This window comes from Peromyscus californicus, unplaced genomic scaffold (assembly GCF_007827085.1).
Source record: "Peromyscus californicus insignis strain IS unplaced genomic scaffold, ASM782708v3 Scaffold_9__1_contigs__length_137607984, whole genome shotgun sequence".
Taxonomy (NCBI): Eukaryota; Metazoa; Chordata; class Mammalia; order Rodentia; family Cricetidae; genus Peromyscus; species Peromyscus californicus.
Genome location: NW_026294617.1, coordinates 63508872 through 63521409, shown reverse-complemented (window position 1 = coordinate 63521409; position 12538 = coordinate 63508872). Strand labels below are relative to the sequence as shown.

Here is a 12538-nt window from a genome sequence, read left to right as displayed (position 1 = left end):
CTCGTGTTAGGAAGAGAGTGTCCGTCGTTCAGTTTGTCCTTCTCCAGCATCTGACCTGCTGCTATGTGACCACGTTTTTCCCGTAGTCTAGACTGGAAGGCACCAGAAGCAATTAAAGATTAGATCAATGTAAGCAGACAGGTGTGCACCATCCCGTCCCTTCTTTAAACTGCACAGCTCACACGCTGAATTTCAGCAAAGCCACCTGAAAAACTGAGGCAGAGAATATATTCCCAAACATGACTTACACTGCTTATGAACGGTGGAAATGGGCAGGCGACCACACACTTCAACTACCGTCTAGTTGACTGGCTCACTTTTGCAGTTTGATTCCGAAGGTGGAATACATTGGCAGGGTCTCCGAAGGTCTAAGCTACGACGAAGCTCTCCCACCTGTCACCACTTGGACGGTCTCCACCGTGGGTGCCGAGCGCATTACCGCCACGCGGCGCTGAGGTCAGCCTCTTGGGTGTTGGGAGAGCTTTTTATTCTAAATTACAGACCTCGCAGCCACCGGATATCCTCGCTGCCCTACTGGCAGGAGCTGTGCGGCTGCACTCGCGTTTCCTGACAACCACAGCATTATTTCCACTTAATATCCTGCTCGAGGCCTCGCGCCGGGCTACGGTTCATTCCCAGGACGCCCCCTCCCCCCCTCCCCCGGGGTTCCTGTCCCCGCCGCGACGCGGGTGTCACCAACAAAGAGAACCCCCTGAGAGTCCACGAGAACACCCTCTCCCCGTGGGCCGCGAGTCCCAGCCCCCAGAGTCGAGCTGCTGGGGGCCCTCGGGCACGTGCTGCGCGCCACGAGCGTTCGCATTGTCCTCGTCCCTCCGCTCCCCGCCGCGTTCCATCCCCCCCCCACCCCCCACCCCCCACCCCCGCCCCCTCCGCCCCCTCCGCCCCCTCCGCCCCCTTCTATCGGCCGAGCACACACGCTCCGGAGCAAGCGGAGCGCGGGCGCCGAGCAGCAGTCCAACAGCTGCGGGGGCGGGCCCAACAGCGGGGGGCGGGGCCGGAGGCGGGGCGGGGCCGGGGCGCGGGGGCGGGCCCGGGGCGCGGCTAGGCGGCCGCGGCGCCAGCAAGCCAGAGAACGAGATCGCTGCGAGCGCGGCGAGCACCAGCATGGCGGGGCTCCGGCGCCCGCAGTCCAGCGCCTACCGCCGCACGGCCGCTGCGGTGAACCTTCTGCTGGGCGTCTTCCAGGTCCTGCTGTCCTGCTGCCGTCCGGGAGGGGCTCAGGGACAAGGTCAGCCCGTCGTCGGGGCTAGCTGTCCTCGCCGCCCCGCCCCCCCCCCCTTTCTTTTGGGGAACTGTTGAAATCTGTGAGGGATCGCGGAGGAAGGGGACCCGGGCGGCTGGGGAAGACGGGCTGCTGCAGCCCTGCGGCCGCAGCGTCCCCTCGGAGGCCCTAGGCCCGGGTCAGGGGCGGGCAACGCGGGGCTTAGGGACCGCTAGCCGCGCGCGCCCCGGAGCCTTTGTGCGCGGGCCCCTGCGCCCCGGGCGCATCCCCCGCTTTGTGTGGCGCGCGGGTGCCTCGCCGCGCCCGGCTTCCTGCAGCTTTGTTTCCCCAGCCCGGTGCCCCGGGGATCACCGTGCCTGGTGAGGCGGCCTCGCCCCCTGGTCCGGACCAAGCCCGCATGCCCTCACCTCCTCGATCCGGGGGGCGCCGGCTGGGCATTGTATTTGCATCCTCGGCTCACCCCTCGGGTGGCCTCCGCTGCGGGAGGAGAAGGAGACTTGTTTGGGGCAGGCGGGTGGCACGGGGGACGGGTGAGGAAACAGGAAGCGTTTCTTTTCCGTGCATTACAAACGCGGTGTGCTTTTTGGTGTCCGTGCAGCGATTGAGCCCTTGCCGAACGTGGTGGAGCTGTGGCAGGCAGAAGAAGGGGAACTCCTGCTGCCCACTCAGGTGAGGAGGACCAGGTGACAGGGCGGGTGTAGGCGTGCGAGGGAGGAGAGGCCTGGAGGCAGCCGGCCTTCCCCTAGTGGCACAGGAGCGTTCGGGTCACTTTGCAAGGCAAATAAACGGTCGTGCCGAGCCTGAACACCTGGCAACGGTGGCCCTTCGGCCTCCTCCCGCGCCATGTGACAGGGTGTGAGTCAGGCCCGCCCCAAGTTCAGAAGGTGGGTGCCCAGGCCACCTCAGCAGGGTTGTGTGTCGCACTGCCTTGCGCCTGGCTAGTGGCGGATTCCTTGGCCTGCTAGTGGTCCAGGGTGGGCGGAGGACTTGGTTCTGGGTCTGCTCTGCTGTCTCTAAGTAAGCGGGTGTGGTGTGGATGGCAAGTGGCTGGAGGCTTGAACACAATGGGAATATTGATTTCATAAATGTTAGTGAGTGGTAGTTGCCATTAGCCTAAGTAGCTTTGGGATGAAGAAGTGACTTTATAGAGGAGTATAATCTTGGATTTTCTCCAAGTGCCTTTAATTCCTGTTAGGATACACCCACTTAAGAACCTGAATTTCAGGTTTTTTCACCCCCTCCCCAACGATGATAGAATGATTACATGTGGAAAAATAATTGCTCTCGTTTTATTGGGGAATCTGTAGCATAGAGGGCTTCAGGCTGCAACGGATGTTGCAGAGCTTTTGTCTTGAATAGAATGTTTCAATTATGCAAGAAATTCACATTGACTTCCAAAAGGTACCCGTTTACACATAATTTTGATGACTGTTTTCACCAGCAGTGCAGTAGAGACCCAAAATGCATTGGGGGGGGGGGTGTTTGTTGAATGATAAGAGAGTATTAACTTGCATGTGGTAATTTCAAAGTGTTTGTTACTTTCCATGTTGGTGGTGGCAGCATCCAAATCGCTATAACTTCTTTAAGTCTTCAGGTATCTATCCCTCTCTTGTTATGTGAAGCATTGGCAGCCCTGGCTTTGAGATATTTGGAATATTCATTTGACCAGGGCTAATGAATAACAGCTGACAGGCAGAGAGGTTTTTTTTTTTTTTTTTTAGAAAATAATTTCCCAGATCTTTTCTGAAAGGCCAGCAGGCTGCAGGAGCCCCACCTTTTGAGAAAGAGCACCACCAGCAAGTAGTCTTTCTCCTAAAAGTGTATTACCAAATGGATTTTCTACCCTTGATTCTAAATAATACATCTGTTTTGAAAAGGGGGGGGAACCACCACCACCACCATCACCACCACCACCACCACCACCATCACCACCGCCAAAACCCAAAGTCGAAATCATTCATGACCTTAGCTGAGAACCACACTTAGCACTTGATGTTTTTATTTTAAATAGTCCTGTTTGTGAGTATCGGATGCTTAACAGTGGCATGAGTGACCTTTGGGCCAGAGAATTCTTCATGGTGGGGGCCTGCCCTGTTTACTGTAGTATGCTGAATATCGCTCCTGGTCTCTACCCCTTGGATGTTAGTGACACTTTGACTGCCACTGGGTCACTGCTACTGTGGGTGTTTTTATTTTGTTTGTTTATTTATTTAAAAATAAGGTCTTGCCGTGTTGCCTCAGGTTCCTCCCCTCAAGCCATCCTCCTGTTTCATCCCTGAGTTAGTTGGAGCTACAGTAATGGATGTCTTCCGTTGGACCTGGCTCCAACCACCAGTTTTACCAAATGAGCATGGCTCCAAGTATTCCTGGGAAGCAGTTTCCCAGGTTAAGATGCACTGATGCGCCTTTGTATTTTGACTCAATTGGAGTCTCCATGTCTTAACTGGGTAGGGGTGGAAGCTAACGGAGAAACAGAATAAATTATAGGCATTATTTGTTTCTGCCTTCGTGAAAGATATGTTCTTTGTGCCCAGAATTGGAAATGTCAGGGCCAGTGGTGACATTACTTTATTTATAGGCTCAAAAGTTATTTTATAAAATGCCCAGTTTCTGGCTTGATTTTACTTTATGTGCTTAGTGTCGTTTGTTCTAAAAATGGTTAAGATTGAGAAGGTGTTATTCCGGAATACTCACCACAGAGTCATTGATAGCTAAGGTATCTTAATCAATGCTCTGGCGAAAGTGAAACTAGTATTCACAATAATTTTCTGCATATATCATCTCTGTGTGTGTGTGCCCGTGAGATACTGTACCACTGTGCATATGCCTGGGCAGGGATGAGGGATGTGTGTGTCTTAGATACAGAGTGTTCTGAAGAAGGAATTCTTTTCAAGGAATTTAGAATCATTTTCAGAAGATTTCCTTGTGTATGTCATAGGAGTCTGGAGAACCTTTATAAGTGTTATGTAAATTTTGTACCTTCCAGTCAGGAAGACTGAAAAGTGGCTTTGGAGCCTAAAAGTTGTCAGTGGGGTGACCATCGAGATGTGCTCAAGGAACAGTAGATTTGCCCAATATGGGTTATTTATACAGAAGTGGTTTTTTTTTTTCTTTTAACTTTTTCTTATGGGACTCTAAGTGATGAAGACCTTGTTACTCATCATTCATTAATTGTTACAAGCTGCCAGAGCCTCTTGTCTCTTGAGTGTCTAGGTATGAATCCTCCCACTACTTACTTAGCGTGTTAATTCACTTGGTTGTTATTGTTGTTGCTAGAGATTGAACCCAGGACCTTGCATGTGCTAAACACGTGTTCTAGCCACTGGGCTATATCCGGGCCCAGCATGCCGTATCTTAGTTACCAGCTTTCTCACCCGCAGAGTGGGGTGTTCTTTTGTACTAGTTTCAGAGGAGTTCCTGACGATGACCTTCTTTGAACTGAGTGGATCCAGGTTGCTTGTTGTCTTGGTGGTTTCTTAGCCAGCTCATAAGCTCCATTACTGAAAAACGTAAACACTTTCCCTTGCTGTAGGGGCTGTACCAGGGCAGATAACTCAGTGTGATGGGCTCTGTGCCTAAGGTGATACTGTTATTCATGGGCTGTGTACAGCGTGTCCTGAGGATGGGACCCAGAGCCTTGTGCATGCTGGGCAAGTGGTAGCAATGAATTATATCTGCCATCCTTATTTATATATTTTTGCTGTGTAGTCTTCTGTTAGGAGATTATTTGGTAAAGTAACACAAAAGAATTATTTATCAGTCATAATGAGAGGAAAGAAAAACCCACTTGGCTTTATTGTTAGAGTTGCAGACCCCCCCCCCCACCCCCACCCCCGACTTCTGATTATACAGCACCTGAATCCAAAGTAGTGATGGCACAGAAACCGCGCGTCTTTTCATTCGCTGTCCCGTGGTCGCTGCATTTGTGTAAGATAACAAGCCGTGTGCCTTAGTGATCCACATGTATGGAAGGCGATGCTCCCTTGATCCGCTCTGGCCTTTGGGGTCCAGCAGTCTGACCTCGTCTCTTTCTCCTGCCACGCCTTGGGACTCTCTAGACTGGCGCTGGGCCTGCTGAGCCCAGTGTGTGGTCTGTGGTGTGAACCATGGAGGTTGACCCCCGGCACGAAGGCACCTGATGGCTGGGTCCTTTGTGAGGCTTGTATTTCATACCGTCACCGTCATCCCCTCCTGTCTGCATTTCTCGTCCTGGTTTGCTTTTCTTTGCTTGTGTGTGCCGTGTTGTCTCAACTGGGTTCCCATTCATGAGTCTGGGCCGCTGAGGTTTGAGAGCTCTGCTTGTGGCCACAATATTCCCTATGTCGTGGGCATTCAGAAGTCACCCATGACGCCTTTGGAGGAGAGGCAGTTGTCATGTCTGGCCCCACTTACTTATTGATGATTCAGGTCACTCAGTCCTGTAGATTATAGATGAAATGCCTACCTGTCCATTGTCCTGTTATTGTGAGAACCACATTTGGTGTTGACTTACTCAGGCGTCCCAGTCTTCATGGAATCATTCATGAACACCAGAGAGTGGAAATGGAGATGCTGGATCTAGCGTGGGGCCTTGGTGGGATGGGTGGGCCAGCCCAGCTTGGGGCTCTGATGCCTGTGTAGTCATTGAGCAAACACCAGGCATTGGCACAGCACAGTTGAAACCTCTCTGACTTAGGGATAAAGAAGAAAATCTGGTCTTTAAAAATACCATGTCTTGTTGATTCCCCCCGCTAAGTCTGAGGGTGTGGATAATAGAAATTGGTAGAAAGTAAAACCAGAAACAGTACAGTGAACATCTGTTTGTTTGTTTTAATCTCAGGTATAGTATTATGTAATAGCATGCAACTCTGGTCAGTGAATCATTAACTAGTGTTTGGAAATCTTTTTGTCATAGAGGTTTATTTTTGGCTTGATCTCCTTCTGTCAACACTGAAAAAATAATAGCCAACATGGATTGAGAACTGTCAGCGTCATTTAAGCACAGTGTGGTCTTCATGTTCATTCTCTATAGAGGGCAAAGTGTTATTGCTTGATTTTACAGCTGCAGACAGTGAGGTACAGTGCAGCTAATAAGTCACTTACTGCAATAAGAAAGTAACAGAAGACCAAAAGAAAGAAAAAGTGCTGGGTATTGGTGGCACATGTCTTTAATCCCAGGAGGCAGAGACAGGTGGATTTCTGTGAGTTGCAGGTCAGCCTACAGAGCAAACTCCAGGACAGCCAAGTCTACACAGAGAAACCCTGTCTCGAAAAAAACAAACAAAACAAAAATATCAGAGGAAGATTTGGACCTAGGAAGTGTTTAGCTCCAGAGCTTCTTTCACTGTGTTGTGTTTCAGTACCGTCTGAGCAGCCCTGTGGTGGTGATAAAAGTGCCTGTGTTGGAGGGAAATAACTTCAAGTTCTATTTCGATCTAGAGAAAGTTGCTTAGAAGTTTTCGGAAATCCTGAGAGCTATTAGACTCTGAGACAGCTGGGCTGTACTAAGCCTGCTGGCCACGCACGGTTTCAGGTACAGATGGTGGTACAGTAAACCGAAACACCTGCCCCTGTGGACTCTGCCATTTCAGTAGAGCCACGTGGATGATAGAGACCCAGAAGTCTAAGCGGGGATGCAGTCTGTTTGAAGGGCACACGTGTTGTATGCAGACAGGAAGAGGCGGTGATGGGAGTCTTTGTTTTAGTTTAAGCCATCCATGTGGGCCACTTTGAGAAGATGCTTGAGCCAGCACTTGAAAGCAGCATGAGATTGAAAGAGCCAGTGCAAGGGCCCTGGGGCACTGGAGTGGGTAGGACTAAAGAGGATTTGATCTTGTTCTTTGAGAGCTTGCTTTTGTTGAGTAGATAAAGCTATAAAGCCTGGCCTTCAAGTCCTGAAGAAATTAAGAACGGAGAGAAGAGGCCAGTGTCTCCCAGAGGGGTCACTTAAGGTCTAAGGCCAGAAGGGGCCCAACCCTGAGTATTACATGGTGGACAATGTAGTCCAGTTTCTACTCTGACATTTTAAATTACAACCAGAGCCTGCTGGTCTGGAAGGAGGGGATGGGTGTGTCAGGGCTGTGCCGGGCAGACCCTTCCTGAAAGAGCTTGGAGTGCGTCTCATGAACACTAGGAGCTTTTGGAGCACTTTCTGGTGTTTGAGACAGGGTCTCACTGTTAGTCCAGGCTGGCCCGGAAGCTCTCCACCTTCTTGCCTCAGCCTTTGGATGAGAGGGAGTGGAAGAGAGAGAGGGAAGATAGCAGTTTTGGCCGTGGAGTTTTAGCTTGGGTTGAGATGCTGAAGGTTTTTGTTCTAAAAAGTTTATTTTTATTTATGTGTATATGTGGGTGCCTGGTGCTCAGGGAGGCCGGAAGTGACAGGTGGTTAAGCTGCCTGATGTGGGAACTAAACCCCGGGCCCTCTGGAAGAACAGTACTGGCTCTTAACCACTGAGCTGTCTCTCCAAACCCAACATCATGCTGAAGTTATAGTGCAAAGGACCCTGGGTTAAGAGGGCAAGAGGAGGGGCTTGGGGGTCAGCTGCACCGGGAGTGGAGGGGAAGGAGGAGCTGGTGAGTCAGGGTGTCCCTAGCTTCAGGGAAGCGGAGTGCCACAGGGGTAACATGGGCACTGCGGGTGTGTAGCTGGACTTGGCTCTGTTCCTGTTCCCTTTTCCTCCTGACATACATGGAAGAGTGTGTGAGGGTGTTGTTTACTTAGTTTACAAAAGTAGTGGCCTTTTTATTGATGTCAAAGTATATCACATTAATAGAATTCTGAGCTATGCAATGTCTTTTCTGCTTCTAAATTATTATTATTATTATTATTATTATTATTATTATTATTATTTTTGGAGGCAGGATCTCACTATACAGTCTGGCTGGCCTCAAACTCATTATGTAGATCATGCTGGTCTCTAACTCCACCTGCTTCTGCCTCTCTAGTGCTGGGACTAGGCCACCATGCCCAGCTAAATAATATGTTTTCTATACTTAGGGATTTTAATTAGTGTCTTATGTGATTAAACTTAAAATGTTAAAAAAGGCTTTTGAAGTGATACTAACTTGTTTTGAAATTATCTTTAGGCTGTGTTTTTTAAACTAGTAGGTTATTTTCTTAACGTGAATGTCTAAGAGACCACTTGGCAGTTTATGGCTTTATATTGACATTATAACATCATTTGTGTCTGTGTGTTTGTCATTGAGTATATACAGGTATGTGTGGTGCCCATAGAGGCCAGAAGAGGGCATTTGTTCCCCAGGAGGTAGAGTTAGAGGTGCTTGTTGGTTGCCTGATGTCACTGTTGGGTCCCAAACTTGGGCCCTCTGGAAGATCAGTAAACACTTTGAACCACCTACCCCTCTCAACAGCCCCAGGGTAACACGGTATAAGTCTCTGTTGACCACTGTGCCAGTCACTGTAGGTAGCCATGCATCCCGTCAACCCACCGCTGGTGGTTGTGTCTGTTTGAGGGAGTTGTTAATGGATGTTCTTTTCCTACAGGGTGATTCTGAAGAGGACTTGGAGGAGCCTTCTCAAGAACAGAGGTAAGGAAAGTGGGGCCAGATCACTGCCTGCCAGGCATCCCGGTCCTCATTAGATGCATCTACTCTCCACGTCTGTGTATGTGTGTTTAATATTACCTATAACATACCACTTTCTCTCTGACCTCGGTGGAGTCTACACTCTCTAGTCATTAATCTGATTGTGTTTTAAAATGGTACAGAAAAACTGTTGGCAATACTCCCTTACTTTTCCCGTGGTGTATTTATGCCGCCCCTCTTGTTTAGAGACATCGGTTGAGGTCAGACTCTGTGCCCGGCGGTGAACGTAACCCACTAGACCAGCCCTGCATTGCCTTGTACTGTGTGTAGCGTGCCAGCCAGTGAGGAGAATGCTCAGGTTCCCTTCCCTGATGTTGTAGCGTGTTCCAGTTGTACAAACATCACAGCTTTAGGACTTCCCTGTTCCCTAAGAAACGCCTTCCCTTCGGGTCAGCCTCAGCAGCCGAGGCTCACAGTTGGATCAGCCTGGACTGTGGGCTTCATCGTGCTGGTGCCAGTTAGTCCAGTATTTTGCTCCCAGCCGCTTTGCCTCTAACCTGATTTCTCACTCCGTTGTGTTCTTTTGTTTATTTTGTCTGTTCGGCTCTTTGGGATTGAGATTGTTCCTGATGTGTGAAGATCATATCATGACACAGCTGGAAGGCTCCTGTTAGGGACCTTCTTTGTGTCTGTTTCTAGAAATGCAGATTTGGAGTTCTAAGTATTACCTCAGTGCAATGTTATGTGATGGGTAAATTAGTCGCCGACCCATGTCTGAACTATTCATTGACTTATTGACTGCAGAATTGTCATTGTTCAGTTGATTTTCAAAACTTCCTCACACCAGTTCAGTATCCTGTGCCTTTAAAAATAAACGTTTGGACTGGGCATGGTAGATTTGCCTTTAGCCCTAGCACTTGGGAGGTCGAGGCAGAAGGATTAGGAGTTCAAGGTCATCTTTGGCAACATTGCCAGTTTGAGGCCATCCAGATCTAGTTAGGACCATGTCTTGTAAAACCAAAGCCCAATTTCATCGAGACTTGCTTTAGAATAAAGATTTACAAGGAAATTACAGAGGTCCAAAGACAGGTCTCCCATAACTGTCTCCCAGGTCACTCTGTTGTCATGTGAACATCTTCTAATACTCTGGTATATTTATTGCTGTGACGCCAACACTGGAGTCTCACCATAAACCCAGTCCTGTTCTTTGTTTGGATATCATTAGTGTTTTGCTAGTGTCCTTTTCAGGGCTGAGTCATCAGTGGAGTTCAGCTTCATCTCTGCAGAATGTCTGCAGTTCTTCTCTGTGGGCATTTCCTCTTCTGTTATTCAGCCACTTCTATCAGTGAGAGCGCATGGATATTTATACCCCGAGTTTAATCCCATTCGTTTTTTTTAAGGTGAATTCCCAAAGTCCCTTACCTGGTAAGGGGCCCCTCTGCTTTTGAATATGATCATGGGTTCCTCAGCTTTAGGTCCCAGGATCCCATGTGAAGTTTTAGTTGAGATATTTCCTTGCTCACGGTTGGTTCTCAATTTGTCAGAGTTTCCTAAGTTTTGATGGCCTTTTGAGGAGGTCAGATTTTTTTGTATAATGTCCTTGAGTTTCAGCTTATTTGATAATTTTTCTCGTGGTTGAATGGGCCGGGGTATGGGGGAGGAAGGCCACAAAGACAGGCTGCCCTGCCATCCTATCAAGTCAGGGAAGGCTATATGCTTGAATCACTTTCTCCCTTGATTCTGAACCCTTTCTTTTTTCTTTTCTTTTATTGTTTTTCCGAGACAGGGTTTCTCTGTGTAGCCCTGGCTGTCCTGGAACTTACTCTGTAGACCAGGCTGGCCTCGAACGCCCAGAGATCCTCCTGTGAGTTCCAGGGTTAGAGGTGTGTGCTGCCACTCAGCTCTCCTTCGATTCTGGCCTGGGTCACCAGGTCACCGTTCTGTCTTGTCAGCTCTCCCTGCCTGAGTTCATCTTACCACCTCTTTTCACACCGTATTCTCAGGAGGCACGTTTATTACACAGAATGAAGCTGCATCAGCACAGGTTGCTTAGACTTTTCTGGGTCGATTTGCCCCCTCTCACTTACTTGTTTAGTAATCATGTGAGTATGCTCTGGGGTTCAGCCCAGCACCAGGTTTCCCTTCTGTTTTAATACCATTCATGTTTAATCTTAATTATAAAGTCATTAGTATCGTTTTACACCTTTTAATAGTTTTTTTATAATTTTGAGAATGATACCACAGTATTAACTTTCAACGACAGACAGACTTGAAGTCACAAAACCATACATTTCTATCAAGATATTCTAGAGCGGCTACTACTGTAACAACTTGAGATTAGAGAAATAAGCTCAACCATAAAACACTCTGTCTTTTGAGAAAGCATGATTTGAGAAAGCATGCTGTGTATCTATCACTAGAGAACATCTCGATGGTCAGATGTCAGTGCTTCACCACCAAGACTGCCTGAGGTGGGGCCTGGCCAGGACCATTGCCGATTCTGGGCATGAGGCCTCTGGAGCGGCTTGCCTGTTACCTCACACTCCAGTTGAGGAGCTATCAGTGTAATTGGCCTTGGTGAAGATTTTGTTTGTGTTATCTTGACTTCATCTTCTGTGGATGCTCTGTAATTGTGTTTGGTTGCAAGCCAAGAAAGCACTATTTGAAGATGTTCTTCCTTCTCTCTTCCCCATCCCTCCTGGGTGTTCTCAGATAGCAGCAGCAATCTACTACTTTGCTGAGAAAGAGATTGCTTTGGGAGATTCATGCTGAGTGTGAGCAAACCAGAGTGCTCCAGCTGTCCTGGAGTAAATGGTGAGCTAACCAGAGTGCTCCAGCTCTCCTCGAAGTTGGGCTGGCTCCCTAAATACACATCTCTTGGATAAGCCTTTTTGGAGCACAGTAGTATGTGATAGACTTGGAAAAGTTTAAGAATTGCTAAGGAATGAATAAGGTTGTTATTTCAGCTTTAAAAATAATTATAGAAATCACAAACACTGCCTGGTTAGGTACAGTGTCTGTGAAATGCTCTGCTGGTGTTAATTTGTGCCATGCTGAGGATAGAACCCAGGCTTCTGCATACTATAGGCCAGTACTCTACCACAGAGCTATAACCCAGTCCTTTTTGAATTTCAGTTTTTTTTTTAGGGGGTGTTTGAGGCAGGGTTTCTAGTAGCCCTAGCTGTCCTAGAACTCTCTCTGTAGAGCAGGCTGTAGACTCACAGAGATCCGCCTGCCTCTGCCTCCTGAGTGTTGGGATTAAAGACGTGTGCCACCATCATTGGGCCCAGATTGTATTTTTATCTGTTTAGGAAGAGCAGCAAAAGCGGTCTAAGCTCAGTCAGTTAAAGATGGATCCTGAGAGTGGGGACACTAGAAGACTCCCGATGGCCCTCAGCAGCGGAGAGGAACAGTTAGGAAGTTCCCTTTGAACCTGGAGGAGATCCCTCAGCACCAGGCTCTGCTGGGAAGGGAGTTACTTTCCACTACTCTGCTCACCTTCAGAGAGCTGGAAAGAAGCCCACCTTTTGATAGGGTCTTGCTTGGTGCCTCAGGTTCCATTGTGGACATTCCTTTCATTCTGCTCTGACACTCTAGCTACAGGTGACCTCCTCTGCCCTTTTGTATTTCTTCTCTGTGAGAGAAGACAGTTTCCAGTCTCTCTCTTCTCTCTTTCCCCCATCTGCCTGTATAAGTTAAATGCTTACTTTGTTACCAAGTTAGACCTCAGCCACTTAACCTTTGTCTGTTCTATTGGAGATATTATATACA

The 12538-nt window shown here is 48.6% G+C and overlaps 1 protein-coding gene across 3 annotated transcripts in view; it reads left to right on the top strand.

Annotated features, from left to right (window-relative positions):
- The first annotated feature begins 1061 nt into the window (after positions 1-1061).
- Tmem131l (transmembrane 131 like) overlaps positions 1062-12538 on the top strand; it is a 145182-nt gene continuing 133705 nt past the window's right edge. For all 3 annotated transcript variants that reach the window (XM_052730620.1, XM_052730621.1, XM_052730619.1), the window contains exons 1-3: positions 1062-1249; positions 1842-1912; positions 8727-8770. In XM_052730620.1, the coding sequence (XP_052586580.1) occupies positions 1126-1249; positions 1842-1912; positions 8727-8770 (239 nt within the window). In that variant the 5' untranslated portion in view covers positions 1062-1125. The remainder of the gene's footprint in view (positions 1250-1841; positions 1913-8726; positions 8771-12538) is intronic.